General features: G+C 41.9%; 1 protein-coding gene across 2 annotated transcripts in view; it reads right to left on the bottom strand.

Moving 5' to 3' along the window:
- Positions 1-16868, bottom strand: part of PLPP1 (phospholipid phosphatase 1) — a 125835-nt gene extending 108967 nt beyond the window's left edge. Inside the window, exon 1 of one of the 2 annotated variants that reach the window (XM_074995568.1) lies at positions 16615-16868. In XM_074995568.1, the coding sequence (XP_074851669.1) occupies positions 16615-16672 (58 nt within the window). In that variant the 5' untranslated portion in view covers positions 16673-16868. The remainder of the gene's footprint in view (positions 1-16614) is intronic. The other variant, XM_074995567.1, reaches the window with a different exon arrangement.
- Positions 16869-22511: the final 5643 nt, after the last annotated feature.

Raw genomic sequence — 22511 nt, 5'->3', positions numbered from 1 at the left:
CACTTTGACCTTCTGAAGACATGGTTCCCTGCAGCTCTGTGGCCACAGTTCACCATTCCTTCTTAATGGGGAGCTGCACAGAGATATCTTTAGTTGTATTTACACTAGTTACATAGAAACTGAAAAAAGAAGTTTGACACTTGTTTCCCCATCAAGTAATTCCTGGACTTTCTGTAGTTCTTTGATTTGTACAATTCATATCACTGAAACAAGTCTTGCTGAACTCATTTTCCAGATTCTAAAGCAGCTGACATTCTAGTCAGTAATTCACTAGTCACCTTATCTATACACAATGTGTCCATCAGAAGTCATCTGTACGGTCACTCATCTTTTGGTGATCTAGAACTCAGTAGCTCTCTTCCAGATACCTTCAACTTTCAGAGCAAAGACCCCTTCTGTTCTGTATCCCTGTAAAGTCCTTCCTCTGGCAGAAGTTACACAGTGGCATGCTTTACAGACTTACGCTTACAACAAGTGTTTGAGTAGATTTGGAAGGATTACCTTTTTATTAGTAAGTATCAAACATCAACATCACCACAAATGCTACCAGATAAAGGAAATATTGCCATTGGTAAAGAAAGAGTAATCAAACTAAATTCTCAAGCAGCATTATTCTTAATGATATTTATTCATTCATTATGAAAAGTCTTGGTTTGTGATTTTTGCATTTTTTAAACAATTAAAACCACACAAGAACAAAAACATGGATAATAGCCATCTAAATTATTTTCAGAAATTCAGTTCTGCCAAGCCTATTGATTAGCTATACCCAGACAAACTGGAAGCTCTTTTAACAGCAATTCAACATTTCAAGTAAGCTTCTGTAGGAGATGCTCAGAAAGGGATTTCAGGTCTGGCCTTTAATAACTGGCTTGAGAGGCATTTCAGACTGGTTTTGATCATCCTCTATTCCCATCTCCAGCTATTTCAAGCCCCTTTCAAATCTAGCCCAAACTACAGGGTATCCAAAGAAGGGCATGTCTTCACTACCCAAGCAGTCAACAGGCAGAAGTTAACCAGTAAATGTATTGCTTCTAGTATAACTGACCACTAAGCACTTTCCTATCAGCTCCAGCATTCCATCAGAACAAGTAGAGTAAACAAGAGAACATCAGCTGTTGACTTACCAGAGTGAAGATACCACACTAAGTACAGTGAGTTCAGCTACATTACTCGAGTAGCCAAAGTTGTGCAACTTAGATCAGTGGCCCATGCTAGCGTAGACTAGGCCTCAGAGGTCAATTTTGATAATAGCTTAGTTATTAAAAACATAGTTCCATCTTTAGAAAATTTTAGACCACTAAAAGCAGTTAAGCATAATCCAGAGACCCTAAGTTTCTGCAAAAACCCAGGAAAACACACTATATAGAGAGGGGGGTGTGGTGGCGAGGGGTCATCTATTACTTGTAGCCCAGCAGCTCCAAAAGTAAATTAAGTACTGTACAAACATCTGCAGAGGAAGATAGAGGTTGGATAAACTGGTTTACTCTGCAGAGCAGGAACCACTTCCCTGCTGCCAAGGAAAAGGAGTAGAAGGGGGAGAGAAACAGTAGGCCCATAATATGTATTCAAAAAAAGATATACAAAAATCAATTCTTAGTAAAGCACCCCAATGAGAGATCTTCGATTAGCATTGCCAGCCCTCCAGGATCGTCCAGCAGTCTTCAGGGATTAAAGATTAAACTTGAATTGAAGAGTAGTTACGCGATGAAACCTCCAGGAAAAACTTCCAACAGAAATTGGCAATTTAATCAGATGCCTGCTGCTCAGACGCTATTCTCCATGTCCAGTTGTCATCTAAGTTTCCTGGCTGTGCAGAATGAGTCTTTTGTAGTACCAACCTGAAACAAAAGATGCTGGCTGTAGATGTCCCACTCATTAGAGCGACCACCAGAGAAGGGAACAGAGCAGACACCACATTACCTACCTTCTGTTAATTCTTCATTTTGCAGAGGTTATGACAACATAAAATTAAATGAAGGCCATGTAATCCATAAAAAGATAAGAATGATTATTACTGTAGTAGCTGTTCCACAGTCGACTTTGAACCGAGGGTAAACAACAAAAGGAATCACAGTTCAGAGTACGAAAAAAAGCACCCCACCCACCCTCAACACTTGAAGAAAAAAACCCAAAACACACCATATGTTACTCTTGATTGTGACACTTGTTTTCCTTAAAGAGGCAACATCAAGAATTTCAGATTTTAAGTCTAGTTTCTTTATTCACATTGCCAAAATTAGATCTTACTTATATTTATGCCATTACTTTCTTTTTCTGACTGCTCTAATTGAGGGAAGAAGCTACTTTAGCTTCTCTCAGTCTTGGCCATCTCTGATTTCACCGCCTGGCTCTCACATACTAGGCATGCTATAGTGTTGGGTTTGTAAACACTGTAGGGGAATGTTTTGAACACATCACTTTTTTTTTTTTTAAAAAGCTGAACCTAAAACAAAAATAATTTTAGGCCCTCAAGTTTCACAGTGGGGTCTATGGTCATACACATGCCTAATTGAAAAAAAAAAAAAAAAGATTAGTTTTTTCTTGTGATTGTCTCAAGCTTTATTTCAGGAGGGAATAAAGATGAATCAAAAATTTTATTAAATACAATCATCAGCAGGTCATATCTTCTCACACATCCCTTTTATTCATAGATTACAAGCAGCAGCTCTCCGATTTCTGGTCTTTAAAAATCAAGACATTGACAAGCTAGCTAAATAAACTGAAGAAGGTATTTTTTGAAAAAAACAAACTTGTTCCAGATCCTTAGCCAATGGCTTCTGGTGATTTACTGCTTAAGTTCTTAACAGAAATTCAGATCTATTTAAAATAAATACATGAACAAATAAGCATCGTGTTAGAGTGAGTTTTGGCCTTATCAGATTTTTACATGCATAACCTAGTAATATTGATTTTACATACCTATTCTATGTACAGTAGAGATACAGCCATGTTAGTCTGTTCTATCAAACCAAAAAAGCAGTCCTATAGCACTTTAATATACAACGTGATGAGCTTTCGGGGGGACAGATCCACTTCTTCAGATCATAGCCTTATGAGAACACACTCAATATATTAAGCACAGAGGTCCAAAAAAAGATCAAGGTTGACAAATCTGAAAAATTAATTTTTGGACCTCTGTGCTTTATATAGAGAGTGTTCTCGTAAGGCTATGATCTGAAGAAGTGGATCTGTCCCCCGAAAGCTCATCACCTTATATATTATTTTGTTAGTCTTTAAAGTGCTACGGGACTGCTTTTTTGTTTTGATTTATATGGTAACAAGTATTCTCAATGCCTTCTTTTAATGCGCCTGCAAATGTAGTTAGAACTTTTGTCAAACTCTAAATGCCACACCTGCTAATTCCTAGAGATATGCTGGAGATCTGGTATTCCTGCTTTTGCAAAAATCATGAAAGCTTGTCATACATACAAGGAGCCTCCAACTGAATAAAAATTCATTAGCAAAGCTTAATAGTTTTAAAAATTAAAGAACTCCTTTACAGGTGACATTAATTCCAATCCAGCCACCCATTACAGACTGAATAACCATAGCTTGAGTCCTGGAAGCTTATAGGGAAGAACTGAGTTCTCCCTATGAACTACACAATATGGATTGTGCACACATTGCTTTAGGACAATGGAAGGATGAAGTCGGGGTGGAGGAGGGCAGGGAGGAAAGGAAAGCATGCCCAGGACTATTAAATAGTTTAGCAATCAGAGGAAGTTTTGCCACTACTCAGAGCTCTCCAGGCAGCAATGAAGCTAGGCTACATCTGCACCACAGTGGGGCTCAGCCTTCTGAGCATGACCCATCAGCAGATCTAGTGAAAGCCCCCACCCCCCACCCCCAACTTCAGATTGCTCTGCAGTCAACCCTTGTACTCTACCTCTGATAAGAAAAGGTTCTCTCTGCACTTACTGGAAGAGTGTCCTTCAGGGTCCATATCCCCACTAGGGAATATGTTAAAATCGAACCATCAGGGCTCTATGGTTGGCCCTGGCAAGGAGTAAGGGAAGTCGATACGAGAGAGACTGTGTAGACAGCCAGAAAAAAAATGCAGGTGACAATTCCAGCTATGTGACTGTTGTAGCTGAAACTGAGTCTGTTAGATCAACTTTTCAGCCTGACTTAACGTTTTAAAAAAAAAAAAAAAGAGGGAAAGTTTCTCCAGTCACCCCCTTTCCCTCCCACACAGCAGGCCCTGCAGTAACTCAGTTTAAGGTACCTCGGACCCAGCTATGTTTTTCACACAGCTGGAGTTGCACACTTTAGGTTGACTTTCTGTGGGAGAATCGACATAGGCCAAGTCAAATCATGTTTGCATTGCTAAGGAAAGTCAGGGAGCAGCTGCAGTCAAGGAAGTGCTGGGACTATTGACTGGGGAAAGACCACCTTGAACACCACATGCCATAGCTGCAGGAGGACAAGAGGGAGTAGAGCCCACTTCCTTGCCTGCCCCTCTCCATTTACCGAAAGCAGCAAAGCAGCTATTCCCAGCAACCAACAGAGTGAGTGAAGAAACCTGCCAGAGTGCTGCCCCTAGACCTCACTGGCAGGTTGCCCTTACCTCATCTTTCATATTTAGACCTGGCTAGGAGATCTTTCCTGCCTTGACTGTGAGAGACTGAGACACATTTTTTAAAATACTATCATGTTTATTCCAACCTAATGTTTCCAATACTCTAAGTTTTAAAAAAGCCTTCTGCCAAACAAAATGCTTGTTTAGAAATTAAAACTATACTCTGAGCTAACATTTCTTCCACTTCCTTACATACTATTTAAAAACTTCTCACTAAATTTCACATCCACACACACACACACACACACCAATAACTTCCTTAGTGGCTGAGGATTAAGAGAAAATGCTCTTCAATAGTCACTCCACTGGGTCAGCCTATGTGGTCATGCTGATGGCACCTCAAAGAGGAAGGTCATTTATTGTGGCCATTGCTAAGGGTGAGGGCAGGGAAAAATATATTTGTTCTGCTTGGAAGAACTGGTACATAAAAATTCTTGGGGCTAAGTGTAGAGAGGGATTTTTGTAAAAAAGAGTAACACTATACCCTCACCTCCAGTTAAGGTCAGCTCAGAAAAAGATACATACACAAAGAATTATTCCATATAACCAGCTACATCTTTGAAGTGCACTGTAAATACAAGCTTGTTGGTTTGCAGCTCCCCTGTTTTAAGCAGGCCAACAGATATAATTTTAGTTTTATAGATAGAGGCAGCGAGTGACCTAATTCTCAGAGCTGCTGCGCGTCTACAAATCCTACTGAACGTCATCTACCCCTTCTGCTGCCAATATTCAGCATACACACAGACAAGCTGACTTTCCTACAATAGCACGGACAGGAATATACAGTGAACTGTAATCTGACCCCACTGGTGCTGTCACATAAAAATTTTAAAAAGGGAAGTTTAGGGTCAAAATCTTGTCAATTCAGATTTTGTGGCTGTCTAGCCTATTCATATATAGTCTTCCGTCCTCCCAATAAAGTGAGCCTTTTCTAAGCCTGACAAATCAGATGGTTGGACCATTTCCCCCATGCTAAGCTAGTGTATATTGGACTGCAACTTCTGAAAATAATTTAAGTCAATGACCATAACCTCTGTACACATGACTGATTTTTAACTATGGAAAGACTCAAAGGTTCTCCTTTCCTGTGTAGCTTAGTAAGAATGTAGCACAGCAATGTTCCACTTAAACAAACAAGTTTCCTCTTAACAGATTAAAGTTTTATAATGGGAGTGTTAGAGAAACTACAGGTTTTCCTTAATACGCTACACTGTCCGTAAGACGATGCTATTTTTGCATACTGCATCACAATAGCATGCATCAGAATACACAAGAGAATTATTACAGTAATCAGAGCCAGGCAGGCTCCTGGCAAGCTAGTGTTTTCATAACTTACAACTGTTTCCAGAGCACACTAGTTCAGTCTTTAAACTGTCGTTACTATAGTATCTCAAAATTAAATACAGTTTAATACACACTTAAGTAATTAGTCCTAGAATTTGTTCTTGTAAAAATCTATTTCTGCTTTTGAATCTGGGTAAGTTTGTTCAGAGTTAGTTTAAAAAGAATAAGCTTTTTATGCTACACTCATGAGTACCTAACATTTCAACAATTTGTTCCTAGACATCTTACTTTAAAAAGCTTCTCAACAACTGCCTTGTTCATTATTAAAAATATACCTGTTGGGAAGAAAGTTCAGGTTCCAATGATGGTATGAACACAGAGTTAATCTCTTCTTCAGATGTCACAGAATCCTGAATGAGCAAAACCCTGATGGTCTACAGGTCACTGAAAATTTGCTTTCACTTTTGAAGTTATAGTTTTCTTGGGCGGATGGGAGAAGAAAGGTCTTCCCAATATTGTGTATGTCTGTGTGTGACAGAAAGATGAATTTTAACTGACAAAAGACAATAGATCTGTCCTTTTTGGAAGATATTGTATTAACTGGAGAACTTTGAAAAAAGGTGTACACACAAGGCTGAAAACTGACTCAGGAAAAAAAAAAAGACTTCGTACTCAACCCATCGAGAATTAATATCCATTTGATGCCAATAGGTGCCATCAAATGGTAAAAGATGACTTAAAAAAAAAAAAAAAGGACACCCACCACACATGGTTACCCCTCCAATTAAGCTGTTAAAAAAAGTTTACAGTGAAGACCAGAGATGCACATACTATCTTCAAGGAAAAAAAACAAAACTGCTGATTCTATTATAAATCAGAACAAGGACTTTACTTTTCAACTTCTTTTTTTAGAAGGAAGCTAAATTTATTCAATGACTTTCATAGCTCAAAAGTTTAAGTTCATTAATACAACTGACAGCATCTAATTTCTTTTCAGACAAATTTTAATTGGAGAGGTTAACTAGAATAGAAGACTCCAAGCAATTGGGCATTAAGACTGGAAAGCATTTATCATCAACTGGTAAGCTCATGTTCTAGTAATCCTGGAAGAATGGCTAGGTCTTCCACGACTAAGCCTATTGTATGAGAAAACAGCATAGCCAAAAATTAATAAATTTCTACAGTAGTCCTGCCATACATGTTTCTAAATCAACACCTGAGCACAGTTCCACATATACCAATCACACAGAACATATGCAGTCACTGGGAATAAAAGCACTCACCAAATCCTTAAAGGGTTCTCATGTAAAGCTCAGAGCCAACAGTCATCCTTCCGATTAAAAGGGCATATAAGTAGCTCCCCATAGGGTTTGGCTATCCGCTCATTAAAAGTTATGAATGCCTCCCCTTCACACACACCCCCCCCAACGTCTTCCCCAGTCACTTATGTTTTGGTTTTATGTTGCCAGTTTATTCTGTGGTTAGAACTACAGCCACACAACAGTAATACATTGCAATGCTGTGGTCATGTAACAATGTAACCCAGTAGTTAAAGCACATTCTCGAAGTCCCACGTCTTGCACACAGCACCACTGCAATATCTTCATGTTGATGTTAGAATTTTGCTCAAATATGCCTTCAGAACTGCTACAGAGGGCATCTCTCTCCGCACCAGAATGGACGGCAACCTCTTCAACCTGTTGAGGCTTAGAGCGAAGACCAGGGTGCTTACGAAACGTCTACGGGAGTTCCTTTTTGCTGATGATGCACCTATTGCTGCTCACACTCGGCAGGAACTGCAGTCACCCATAACTCACTTCGCGGATGCATGCATGGAATTTGGCCTCACAATCAGCTTAAAGACGACCCACGTGATGGGCCAAAACATGGCTAACGAGCCATCTATCAGCGTGCTAGACTACAAACTGGAAGTTGTCCATGAGGTCGTGTACCTAGGCTCGACGATCTCGGACCACTTGTCACCTGATAGCGAGATCAACAAGCACATTGGAAAAGCCGCCACAACATTCTTCAGGCTGACGAAGAGAGTCTGGGCTAACGATAAGCTCACTGTACACACCAAGGTGCAGATTTACACAGCATGTGTTTTGAGCATACTGCTGTATGCCAGTGAAACATGGACTTTGCGCTCAAAGCAAGAGTGGCGGCTTAACGCATTCCACATGCGCTGCCTTAGGCACATACTCGGTATCTCATGGCAGGACAAGGTCCCCAATAGCGCAGTGCTTGAGAGGGCAGGCACCGCCTCCATATTCACCCTTCTCAAACAGAGGCGTATGCGCTGGCTGGGCCATGTCTCACGCATGACGGATGGCCGAATACCAAAGGACCTCCTCTTCGGTGAACTGGTGTCTGGAAAGAGGCCGAAAGGGTGACCTAAATTGCGCTACAAGGACATGTGCAAGCATGACCTCAGCGTGCTCTATCAGTGTGAACATGTGGCATTCACTTGCCTCAGACAGGCATGCCTGGAAACAGGGAGTGAAGGAAGCTCTTGCTATGTATGGAACTACCCTGGTGAAGGAAGCAGAAGACAGGAGAGCCCTCAGGAAGACCCATGCCTGTGATAACAGAGCGACATCTGCCTACTGCTGCTCACAGTGCGGAAAGGACTGCCACTCCCGGATTGGATTGCACAGCCACAGAAGACGCTACTTGAATCAGTCCAACTGGGGCGCAAACCCATGATCCCTTGGGATCAAAGGATGCCTACTACGATGTTAGAGTAGGGGGACCTTATCTCCCATGGACATACAGGATGGGGGGGCCCCCCCCACTACCCCTACCCCGAGCCTCAGCGAAGTAGCAGAGAGGGAGCAGCCACAGTGCTCAACCCCCTCTGCCTTCCGAGCCTTGGGGAAGCAGCCAGGATGGAGACACCACAGTGCTGTTCCACCCCCGCCACACACTTTCCCTCGAGACTTCGGAAGTAGCAAGGATGGAGCAAGCTGGGGCATCCCCCCTACCCCAAGCCTCAGGGAAGGGGAAAGTAGTAACCTGCTGGCTCCCTCTGTTGCAGAAAGCACATACTGACACAGTACGTGCTCTCCAGCAGGCAGCAGCACCTGCACAGCAAATACAGGACAATTAGTCCCTTTCACAATCTAGGTCGGGACACCTTTTTATGTCCCAAATACAGGACCATCCTGCCGAGAATGAGACAGATGGTCACCCTATATTAGAGGGTGCAAGATGGAGATTAAGTAGAAGATCTGCCACTGCTTTTGGCAGAAGTAGGACACCTGATGGTGAGCAAGGTCACGTTGGGATTTCTGTGCTTCATGGACAGACTCTATAGACTCTACAGAACTCACAAAATAGAGTTCTCTTTCTGGAAGATGTAGTTAGTATTACTTTGATAGCTGATATCTGAACAACTACCGTATTAAAAAAGCCTGCTCAAGTCAGGCATTTTCCACTGATTTCAACAGGCTTTGGATGAAGCTCCAACTTACCTACACTGAAGCAGATTCCTGGCAAGGAGAGGAGACCTCCCCCAGCTCCCAGTTTGGTTCCTCCCACCCAGTAGACAGGTCAGAAGGAAAAAAAAATAAAGACTGTACAGAAGGGAACAAAATCCTATTGGCAGAAAAAGAGGGTGGATAGCTTATACTTACCGTTCTTCACCCTCTCTGGATTTCTACAAGTAGACTTTAGCATGAGAACATAGCCTCAATAACAACAAGTAAGCAATTAGCAGGATTTCCGTGAACTCAGTTCTGTTAGCAGTAGTGGATTCAGACCTGTGGCCTATGTATCTATGTCTTCAGATTTAGCTCAGCAGGACCATACCTTCCCACCTCCACCCTTAAGTGCTGTCAGCAGTCATATGCTGAAAGAGAGGGGCCAGGGACCCCTAGGACATTGGACAAACAAGACAGAATGTAAGAATTTTCAGGAGTCAGTTGCTACGTAACTGATTGTTACAGTCAAAGGAAAGTAAAAAAAAAAAAAAGAGGCTCTCTGCCTTGTTTGATGTCAATCCTTCACCTTCCCCACAAACCCCACTACAGTTAGAGGAGTCTACTGAACTGTTCACCTGTACCTTCATATCTTGTGCCAGGGACAGAATGAGGTTTTAAAATTTAGTCCATCGTGAGCTATAGCTACCGCAGGAAACAAAAGCTTTCCCTACAAGCAAACTGAATACAGTTTCAACAGAAGCTACTGAAGCCCAGTTGCATCCACCTAAAAAGTTAAGTGCCAGACCAGTGGTTTAAAAACAATGGCTCAGTAAGTCTTAGTCTCATATTTGTAGTCACTCTGGATTTTTGCTTTTTAGAATGGCAGAAGCGACAGACATTCTGGCTACCTCTACACTAGAGAGTTTTGTAGACAAGTGGATTTTTTTTCTTCCCTCCCCAAAAATCCTCAGAGCATCTACAAACAAATGCATTTTGTTGCCAGCAACACCATGTAGACACTCCAGGGGCCCTTCCCTCCCCTGACTCCCAACAGAGCAGATCAAAAGATCGAACCACTTTTATGTGTGAACAGGATATGCAGACAGAAGTTTTGTCGGAACATCGCTTCCAACAGTAACTTCTGTAGACGGATGCTTCTAGTGTAGATGTAGCCTCTGTGGGGTGGATCACATTATGAAAAGTGATAGGAGGTGGGGTTGTTATTTTTAAGGTGCTGTTCTTGGCAAAGTTATTCAGGGATTAGGAAAGAGTCTTGCAGTTTTAGTCAGTCACCTGTGCTCTCAGATTTAGAAAAGCAGAGCTTTTCCCTCTGGAGAGCCTCACGTACACTGTAGTTAGTTTGAAGACAAGTTGCCCAGTCAGCTGATTTTGCGAAGGTTGAACAATTTGTGTTCAAAGTTTAATATCCATATGATGAGAAAGGAAGAAATTATTCTAACAGTATATAGGAGTGTCTCAAGAAGAAGTGAGAGGTAAATGTGGCCAGCTGAACTACAGCATTTAGGAACAGCAAACCCAACATGGAAATAGGCTCTGTCTGATCAGCAGAGATAGCTCAATCGCCATTTATGCTAGGTCTTCACCCCAGTGTGAGGCTACATGTCAGTGAAATGGTTGGGGGGTGGGGGGGTGAGGGTGAGGGATGAGCAGGGAGACAGAGGAGGGGAAATATGATCAGCAGCTTACTGGAGTTTGTCTGCAACAGGGAAGGGATGCAGCAGCAAAAAGCTGCTGGAACCTTTCCCTGCAACTGGCCCCTTGCCAGACCCTCCCCTTGCACTGGAGCAGCCTCATTCTGCAGGAGATGGCTTGAGGAGAGCAGGGACAACAGGATGCTATGCTGCCAAGAAGAGTACTGCAGACAGGAAGCAATACTTGGTATCACAGAAAGCGTGTAGGGTGCGTGCACACACACACACACACACACACACACACACACACTTGACTTAAGCTGTGTCTCACCAGCGATACTGCTATTTGAGCTGAGGGCAGGGCCTGCATGTTTTTGTACTCTACAGTCTCCCCAAAAAGTGTGCAGGTAGATACACCCTATGGGAAAAACAGGGGAAAGGGCACTGAAACAGTTCATAAGCATTAAGTAGGATTTCTGCAGCAAGTTTCTGACTAAGCACTTTATCTTTCAGTAGACCTACAGCTCCACACTTTTTTTTTTTTTTTGGGGGGGGGGGGCTGTAGAGACATCTTCTTAGTCTCTGCCCCATTCAGAATGGAAGATAGATTTAAATCAGTTGCATTTTTAAATTATTGAAAACGATGGATTGAATTGTGAAACTTTCAGAAGAGTACAGGATCATATAGACTATTGTGTGTTTTAACTTTTGTCTGGAACAAATGCTGATCAGTATCTAACAGTCAGCATTATTTTACCTTACCCAAAGTATGTACTAAACTTAATATAAAAGCATAATTATAGCCAGTCACGTTTTGTTTGGAAGACAAGAACTCTCAAACCCCTCTGCCCCATTAGCCAGCGTGATTAATTGATATTGGTGTGTTTTTTGGCCACACAGCAACAGCTCTATTACAGAGAAACATTATCTGTATTATAAAAGAAAATCTTTATAGAGGTACATATTTCAAGAAAAAAATGTTTACTTCCTCCTTACATTATTTACAAGTCAGTCTATAACCCATCTAGTCAGAAGGGCATACATTAATACCATCACCAGTGTTTCATCAACAAATGTAAGAAATCAGTAGTACCAATACTGTGTCAGCAAGAGAAAAAATTATTTCCTCATAGCTTACAGCTTTATTGTACCTATAGCCAAGCATTTCTATACTGGAGCATTCTAAGGCCAACTGTCATGTCAACCACTAATCTGTGCAGTTCAGATCACCTGTATTTTCTACAGGGTAAAAATATTTCACTTTAATCAGAGATATGCACTACAATTACCCACATCCTACCACAGAGACCAGCACAAACACATGCAGAGCAGATGCTGTGTATCTCTACTGTACCTCCTTTACCTATATGTGCATACTGCTGAGATTACAAAATTCATACCTTCACTATTAATCTAGCTCAAACTCCAATTCTGACCTGAATCATTTTTTAGAAAACTCCAAAAGAAAGCCTCAGCAGACCCAAAGTTTTTTGGTGACCGTATACCTAAATGTAAAGATGGTGCCAGGCTCTGGCTAGTCTAATAAGTTCTAAGTGTTTTCAATCAAACTACTAAAGAAGGTTTCTCCAGTAGTCACATTCATGAAATATCAAGCTCAATCTCCACTGTGGGTCTTGTGGATCTCTTTAGTCCCAGAAGCACACAGATTATTTGAATAGCAAAGGATGTTTGGAAAACTAGAAGCATGCCATATCAGGAAGGATTTTTCCCCCTCAGAAATGTAAGTCTCTCTTAAGTCATCTTGGGGCTAAAACTGCATCCTCCACATGCATTTCCCAGGAACTTGCTCAGGACAGTTTCTAGCACTAAGGTCTCATCCTACCCCCATCATGTATAGACTGAGCCATTCCCTAAATTTTATATTTTACAAAAACCACACACCACAGACTGCAGATGTCCAGAAAAAGATCTATGTACAGGACAGACTAGCTTTCATGCTAACAGTAATCAGCCCAGTTAAAGATAATACCTCTCCCACCTTGTCTGTCAGGTTGTGTCAGTGCATTTAAGCATGCAGATATGAAACAATTCTCTTCACCTGACATACTGGTCATATTGTTCCCCCCCACCTCACCTGATGTAAACTAACTTAGGCTAAGGAAGATTTACTTGAAGAGACTCCATACTCAGACTCCAATTCAGCACAGCACCTTAGCATGTCCCATTCCCACCCTAAAGAGAGGTGTAAGAATGAAGATACCCTGCTGCAGAATAAAAGGAGTGTTCACTCACAGGCTAGACAGGAATTCATTCTGTTAACAACAATAATCATTAGAATTGCCTAGGAGCCTCAGTCATGGACTGTGACCCCGCTGTGCTAAATGCTGCGTACAGAACAAAGACAGTGCCTACCCATAAGAGCTCATAGTACAAGACAAACAGATGCATACAGACAGATGTGGGGGGGGGGGGGGAGAGAGTACAAGAAAACACAAATGAGACAGTATTGGTCAGACTGATTATGCTATGGTGACAGCACACCAACAGCCTAGCGTTGCAAAGTCTTCTGTAGGCAAACAAGAATTTTCAGGAGTGTTTTGAAAGTCAATGCGTTACTTTTTCAGATGTTTACAAGAAGCTTCTCCCCAGCACAAAGTGCAACATAGGAGAAAACAAAATGTGATGTCTTCAAATACACAAGTAGGCAAACGGAGCTGATTTCAAAACAAGCAAGCAAACAAATGAGGCTGATATTGTTAGCCAGCAGCAGGAGCCAACCATTTTATTAGTTATTGAAACAGGGGGTAGGTAAATTAAGGATGGATTATGAAGGGCCTTGAAAGTGAAGACAAGTAGCTTATATTTGAAATTATAGTAAAAGGCAAGCCAGGTGGGATTCAAAGAAAAGAGTTACATGAGCGAATCAACAGGCTAAGAGGTTTGCAGCAACATTCTGAATGTGAATTCTGACAGCAGGATTGATTACCGGGGCCAGAGATAGAGAAACTGATTTGATCAATGAGGAAAGCCTGGATGAGAAGTTTAGGTATGTGAATAAATACAAATGGTCATATCTTAGGCAATATTAAGCACAAATATCTGCAGGATTGATAGCGCCTCAATGTGAGCACCTAGAAAGATGTCAGAGACAGAAAGGAAGCCCTGACCCGAGTACTAGGCAGAATTGTCCCTCGTGATCAAGAAAGACGACAGAAGTAGAAATGACTAAAACAGAGCTCTTATTCTGTTAAGATTGAGCTAAATTAAACATCCATAGTGGGATGTCAGAGAAAAAGCTGAGATTTTAATAAATGGAAATTTAAGGTTCATATATTTGGTTACTTTTCCTCAATTTTAAAACATGAAGTGCTTAAATATTGAAATTAGTTTAAAAAACAACATTTTAAAATTCCAAAGTAAGATTAATGGGCCACTTATTTAGAATTACATGCAAAAGTCATTTAAAAATCTCACTATAAAATGACCACAACAGTCTAGAAAAAAATTAAGAAATTAGGCTATTAAAACAGATCATGATTTGTAGACATTTCACTACATGAAGACAAAGTGACTTTCCTTAAAGTAGTTTCCTGGTGACGTAGTTTGACTAACAGCATTTCAGAACAGAAATAAATTGATTTTTGTTTTTTAAAAATATAGGCAATATTTCACTGCTTCGAGTCCCCTTCAGCTGTAGGTAATTTTTTTTTTTTTTTTTTTTTTTAAATAAAACATTAAGTTCTCTCAATCACACTATACAGGTTTTTTTTTTTTAAAAAAAAAAAAAAAAAAAAAGCATAGTGCATCCAGGGGCAAGCCTGGGTTATGAAAAGTTGAAGTTTGTTATAGAGTTCATGAAATATATTTAGGATATATAATAAATTATTTATTTTATATATATCTCTCAATAAAGTTCCAGATTAAGGTGTGTGTTTAAATGGCAGCAATTAAGCATTTGGCCAGTTTGGAACTGCAGCAACCACCACCAATTATAATCGGATTCAAATGCTTTGATAGTATCACAATATCCTGATGAGATGGTTCCATGATTGTGCTCATTTTAGAAGTGTCTTCAGCAGTTGCATACACAAATGCTGCTTCCCTCCCTTCCCTATTCAAGAGGCTGAGCATTAGATACAGATCTGGATATAAATCATAAAGGCAGGGGTTGTTCAAAACTGACATTAAGTATTCTCCTACATTTAGCATTTTATTAAAATTAACCTGATTCTTCAGCAAGGCCCTGTCTATGCTTCCTCTGCTGGGGAGGGAGCTAACCAAACCAAACCCTGTCTTTTGGCTCAAAGGAAGCCTGTCTCCAACTACAACTAAAGGCCAATAAGCCATATTGCTGAAAGGATCGTAAAGCTTTCATGATATAATGCTAAAAACCACCCTTTATACCAACAGTGCAGTTGTACTATTGTTGAAATATGGTACTAGTGCCAGGGAAATCACACAAACTACTGTTCACACACACTCTAGAATTAGTAAAAACCACAACAAACTTCCAAACCCTTAAACAGTGTTAGTTTCCACTAAGTCCAATACCTGCTTATGGAAAATGTGACATCAGTACAAGTGAACTGTTGAGGATACAGGTAATAAAAGGAAGTCAACAGAATTCCAAGTGTCAGCTTCTTCTACAGAGAATCTCTCACTACTAGCAATGCAAATAGGGGGTTACCTTTACAAGAGCCTACGGCTGAAAAACAAACACCCAGATGCTCTAATTATCAGGGCTTTGTTAGACCAGCCTTAAAATACAAAAGTCTATTAAGCTAAGCATAAACATGTTTTGCATAAACCTGCACATTTGAAGTGGAAAGAATATATTTTTATTTCAGGTACCGCACCACTGCGTCCCCCATGCCACAAAACCAAGGAACACGCATTATCCAACTACCCCCTCACTGATTTTTCTGCAGATGAAATGGGTCATCTCAACCAACGAAAAAAGAAAAAAAAAAAATCAAGAGACAAAGCTTAGGAAACAAAGAAGTCCCCTGCACTGAATGGGTTTGCTGCTCCTGGACTGTTGAAGCAGGTGAAAATAAAAACCTTAACAAGGTTAGGGACCATAAAGAGGCTGAGAGATGATGGAGCATGACATCAGACAAGATAAAGTGAATAAGGATTAGCCGTCTAGAATTAGACACTCATTTCCTCTCCGTCACCACTGGCACAAGCAGGTCAACTACTTCCACACACCTAGGCAAAGAAAGGAACAAAATCCTAGCGAACTTCAAAGCCCTACAGAAGAGTAAACCAAGGCATCTGCTTTTCAGTGGAACTCGCCAGCTAGATGACAGCCCCCTCCAATGCTTCCCCTCGGTGGGACCAGCTAAACGTTCCTTGTTTAACGCCATTAACCGTTAGCCAACTGCTGAACATCCTGAGCGGGGCAGCCACAGCGACCAGGTTTCTCCAGGTGAGGAGCAGGGGAGGGTCGGGGAGAGGCCCCCAGTCCCAGCGATGCGGACGGCCGGGCGAGAAAGGAATGGAAGGTGAGGGCAGAGCAGTGGAAGCAGAGCGCCAGGGAAAGCTGCCCCAGGAGCTGCCCCTCCCCAACGGAGAGCCCGAGATTAGCGTGTTACCCGAGCCGAGCCCCACGGCAGCCAGGCGCGCAGGGACAGTGCCAAGTTCCGCACCGGGGGCAGCAAGCGGGACAGCACGCGCCGAGGCGGCCGGAGCCCGGCCCGAGACGTACCCAGCACCACGCACACCACGTCCAGGAACACGAAGGGCAGCCGCGTCTTGTCAAACATCCTGCCAGCCCGGGACGCCGGCGAAGGCTGCGCTGCTAGGGGCTCGATGCCGTAGAAGAGCAGGCGGGGCTCTGCCGCATCCAGTCAGAGCCACAGGGCGAAGCGCTGCGACCCACAGCGCCTCAGGACACGGGCCGCCACTGCGGCTTGGAGCCGGGCAGGGGCTTTAAGGAGGGGGCGGCCCCAGGTCTGCGTGCGGCGCGCGCGGGGCCGGGCCTGGGCAGGGACGTTTCACTCCGTCACCGCATATCCGGCCGGCTGGCCAATCGCCTCGCTCCGAAGCACGCTACGTGCCCCGCCCCCGCGACCGAGTGTCACTGCCTCACCCCTAGCCGGGAGCCGGCCTCATCTACCTCTGCGGCCCCGCCCCCTGGCGGTCGGGGGGAAGCGGGGGTGGCAGCGCTGCTGCAACTCCCGCCCATGCTGCAGGCGTCTCCTCGGCTCCCCGGCTGGGCCAGGAGCTGGGGAGCCTGGTGTGTCCCAGTGAAGGGCGGGCAGAACGATCTGTCTGTAACCCCAGGTGCTTCTTCCCTCTTGAACCCAGGATCCAGAGTCCATGGAGCCCTCTGCTACTTGCTGGTAGCAGAGACCTCGTAAAGGGCAACAGCCTACTACTGCTGTCAGTCACTCTCCTATCACAAACTGCAGAAGCCTCTTCTGTAGCTCTGTCTAAACCCTCCTGATAACCCAAGTTGGGGAGGGACTAGAGAGAATGGTCAGTATAATACCACTTTACAACATATCAGGTTTGAGTTGTTGTCTTTGTTGTTTTGTTTTTTTTTTAAATCAGGACATTGCCTCTAAACTTGCATTAAAAGAATATGAAGGTTGGGGGGTTGGAGTGAAGTCAAGCAAAATCCAGAACTCTGGTTGCTGATACAATTTTTTAAAATACTTTGTATTTTTACTTGTTTCCTCAGCAGTGAAAAAGAGACAGGAAAGTAAAACAGTCAGAAGAACAGTCCCTTGCCAAAAAAAAAATTGTAATTGAAAAAATGACACTTTTCACCCAAGTGAAAATCTTTTGTAAGCATTTTTGTTTTGGCTGAAAAAGCTTTTTCTGTTAAAATGCTAATAGAAAAGTCACCACTGACACAAAACAAAAACCCAACATTCAGGCTTTTGAGAATATTTACATATTCTTAAGAAACATAAAATTGCAGGCAAGTTTACTGACACTCACCACCCAGAAACACTACACCCAAACTAAGCTGAGATTTCCCATGTTACCATGTATCTCACCCACCAATATGTCAGTAAACAGATGGGCTTTGTGCTATGCATGAAATGTTGAAAAACAGGCTCTGGCCAGGTCTACACTAGACATGAAAGTTGATTATAGATACACAATTTTAGCTATGGCAAGTTTGTAGCTAGAATCAACTTATCTATAATTAATTTACCTGACCATCCTCACAGAAGGAGGTTGATGGGAGAAACTGTCCCATCAGCCTTCCTTACTCTTCACAATATTGAGAAGTACAGAGATCGACTGTTGACCCTAGATAGTTCTATTTTGCACATCCCTACTAGGCATGGAAAATTGAACTCCAGAAGATCAATTTTCTGAATATTCTTCTCTAAAGATGCTCTATAGCCAATTCTTTAGAATTTAAATTTATTTACTATCAATTATCTCATCTGTTAGGGTGCTACATTTGGAGAGGTGCCTACAGCAAATACCTTAAACTGTTCTCAAAAGCAGATATGAAGTCAGTGCCACATACAGAGTACTTTGTTACCTTGAAAGCCTTATGTGACTCTCTGGCCGTGTCTACACAAGCCTGTATCTTCGAAATGGCCATGCAAATGGCCATTTTGAAGATTACTAATGAGGTGCTGAAATACATATTCAACACCTCATTAGCATGTCAGCGGCCGCGGCTCTTCGAAATTGCCACTTTTCGCTGCCGTGCGGCTCATCCACGCAGTCCTTTTCGAAAGGATCCCGGGAACTTTGAAATCCCCTTCTTCCTATCTACTGATAGGAAGAAGGGGATTTTGAAGTTGGCAGGGGCCTTTCGAAAAGGACCCCTGTCTGGACGAGCCACACGGCAGCATAAAGCAGCAATTTTGAAGAGCCGTGGCTGCTGACATGCTAATGAGGTGCTGAATATGCATTTCAGTGCCTCATTAGTAATCTTCAGAATGGCCATTTGCATGGCCATTTAGAAGATTTGGGCTCGTGTAGAGGTAGCCTCTCAGATTAAGTCATTTGACTTAGAGGCCATTTGTACCGGTTAATTACAGCCTGCTTGGGTGGGGGTCAATTCTACATGTTCTCCAAAGACTTTGGGTCAGAAATTGGTCTCTGAAAATACCAGGCTTTTGAGCGCACTGGAGAAGCAATTCCCATTGGCACATGTCTGTGTGGGATTTGGTTTATTTGCACCATGATGGAGGTCCCAGTCCAAAAGCCAGCACACAGAACGTATGGGGTGAACCAAGGCCATTTAGTTATATAGTTCATAGGGGATGGTTTTATTCTGCCTGGCCTTTGGAAGGAACAATACCCTAAGGAAGGAATTTTGCCTACTCCAAAGCCCACATAAAAAAAACATATTATTATTGTAGTATGTGATCTGCATTTACAGGTTGAACCTCTGTAATCGGGCACCCTCCGACCTCACTGGTGCTGAATGAGAGAATTTGCTGGACCACAGGAAATTAATATTGTCTAGCAGCATTACCAGCATTTCCACTGCTTACTGGGCTCTTAGAAGACATTTAGGGGTAAATTACAGGTAAACAACACACAGGACAATGAACGCCAGGACTGGTGGCTGTAAACAAACTTTACGGAACCATGGAAAACTTGGCCACACTCAAGATAAGGGACTATCTGACTAACTAAAATCATGCCAGTTTATGTATGTTGCTGGACAAGAGAGTGCCAGATTAGAGAGGTTCAGCCAATACTATTCTTTCAATATCCTTGTTCTTGAGCTGTATCATTGGATATGTAGCTTGTAGCGAAGACGTCTGGCAGAATCAGAAATCATGTTTATCACCAAATTTTATTATAAATGTTTAATGTATGCAAAATAAACATCAGAACTTCCAAATCTCTCTCCAATTTTCCCTATGCCAGGAACATCCTGTAGTGATCAGTTACAATGACTCCTCTTTTATGCTGGCAGAACTGTTGTTAAGTGTCATAAAGCAACCATGAACTGGGTTCCTGACTACAAAAAAGAGACACTTTCCTGTCCAAGCACTGATTCGCCCAGGTACTTAAGCACATCTAACTTCAAGCACAGAATTAACACTATATATATTTAACCAGCTGCTTAAAGTTAGATATGTGCTAAAGCGGCTTGCTGAACTGGGACCACAGAACACTGCTGGAACATTCAGTCCCTTCAATGTTCATTGGTTGTCTTTGACTTTGTCTGCCTCTCAGGAATCCTCAGTAATGCACTGAAATCCACATGATGATCAAGTTCTACTTCTGTTGTCATGCCTGTATTATATAGGTCAGACTACAGGATCACATCAGTCTCTTCTGATTTTATAATCTATGCATCTCCTCTTGGAATAGCCGGTACGGAAAAGGCAGGAGATGATACACTAAAAAGACAGATTGTCCTTTAACTAAAATACATCCTTTCTCGATAATGTAAGTTGTCCCAAATACCACAAACTATCCTCTCCTTCCTCCTGTCTTTATTTCTCTTCTCTTCACACTCCCCCTACCCTCACTTTTATTATTTGAGATCAGTTGAACAATAAAGGATACTTAAGACTAATGTCCTCTGAATTTGTTTACCTCAGAAATTATTAGTAATGTTTTCCCCGTCCTTCTTAATAGCTTTGTTCATGCTATTATCTATGTCTTAGGAAATTATTATCTTTCTCTGGTGATACTTGCTGAGTAGAACTGGCTAAACAGGACTCTCAAAGGCAATTAGCATCAAACAGACAGTGTGTGACAAGATTTCCCTAAGCTTACAGATGAACCACCCATTTCAGGACTTCACTTTAGTGGAAGGCTACTCAGTAATTATCCTAGACATGCAAAGTTAAAATTAATTAGGACTTTTGGAACACCCAGAGCCTGATTCTGCCACCCTTAGTACCTACCTTAGTTAGAAATTAGACCTTTGAGTCAGAACACCCACTTGTGTGGTAATATGTGCTGGAGAAGAGTAAGGGAAGGAAAGCTCTGAAAAGGTCCCCATAGTAAGTATCTCCTACATCATTCCTTCAGAGGAACAGAATTTGTCTCCTGTGTAAAGACACATGGTTAGTCTTTAAACTTGGAGGATCCAGATTTTACTTACGTGGTGTGGCTGATATCCTTGCCATAAGCCTATTAGTTCTTAAGATGTTCATTGAGTCTGAAAAGACCTAGGTAGGTATAATAGGCGTGAACTTTCAACCATGAAAGCAAGCAGAACTTCCTTTCTTTTCTCCCTTTGTCCTTTTTTTTAAAGAAAAATATGTTCAGACTTCTTTTATAATTCTTAGCTGTTTGTCGTTTGAGACTGCTTATAAAACATTGTAGACTGTGTCTGCATGATGTGGTCTGGGTCTAGGACACCTGGCTGGAAGTTGGGAAAGGTGAGCTTTATTTCTGGCTCCCGCAGATGGTGGGATAGATCAGTCACCTCTGTTTTCTCTCCTACTCTTTATCTGCCTTGTATTCAGATATTAGGTAAGAAACCTGTCCTTATTATGTTCCCAGAAACCCAGTACCTCAGAACAATGAGGCTCTGATTTTAAATGGAGCTCCTAGGCATTACAGAAAGACAAATATATCATCATTCCTCTCTGAAACTGAAAAAAGCAAGATTGTTTCTACAGCTTTATCATTCCCTTTATTCTGAAGCTGCTTTTTGACCTAAAATAATAATGAACAAAATTTAAAAAATATTAAAAATGTCATCACTGAGCTGGAGTGCTGCTGTCAAGACTGGCTGGAGTGGTGGAAACAGCACCCCAGTACTGTAGTGGATACAGGAATGAATCTGGCTCAGTAGATCTGGCTTCTTTGTTAGAAGCCAGGTGTTTGGCATGGAAGAAGGGCAGGATTACCTCCCTCACAAGCTGTCAGAATCATTTTGAATGGAACCCAACTCTTCCAGAGAGTTTTCCAAATCCACATAATGCTCTCAAGTGTTAATGGCTGCATTGGGACCTTTGTATTAACAAATGAATGTACAAAAACACATTTCCAGCCATCTGCCTATTGGAATTTGCAGGGAGTGAGTTCGTGGTCCACAAGGTCCTTGGGCTCCTAAAATTACTTCCAAAGTTTGCAGTAACTTGTGCTCCTGAAATGGACTTCAGTTAAGCAGTTCTCACATGATCTAAACAATGTGCAGTGTAGTGTTGTAAAAGAACTCTCTGGTCTTTTTTAACTTTGCAGCTTTTAAAAATGTTATTCTGTTCTTAGAGAAGAGAACAGAAACACAATACTGTAAAGAGTTCTCATAAAGACCAGTGCTGCTGAGGAAAAGAATAAACTAAGGATGGGATAAAACCTCACATTTAGAATTAGGATTTAACCGTTCAGAATAAAGGAGTGTTCGGAAATGTTCTTTAAATTTATTATTATTATTATTATTATTATTATTATTATTATTATTAAATTCCAAACATCCATTAATTGTGGAAGTATAGAAATGGGTTTTGGGTCCAACTTTTCCCTCCTCTCTGCATTTAAGGTGTAGAATCAGAACTACTGACATTTTACATCCCTGTAGCCATGAAAGAGCTCTAAACCTGCACAAAGCAGACAGCTGAGGATACTCCCAACATGAAGGTCCAGAGCATAATCCACAGTTAGCATCTCAGCCCGGAGGGAGGCTGAGAAATAAGCATAAATTAGAGCTGC

This window comes from Carettochelys insculpta, chromosome 5 (genome assembly GCF_033958435.1).
Source record: "Carettochelys insculpta isolate YL-2023 chromosome 5, ASM3395843v1, whole genome shotgun sequence".
Lineage (NCBI taxonomy): Eukaryota > Metazoa > Chordata > Testudines > Carettochelyidae > Carettochelys > Carettochelys insculpta.
This window is presented reverse-complemented; position numbering and strand designations above follow the sequence as displayed.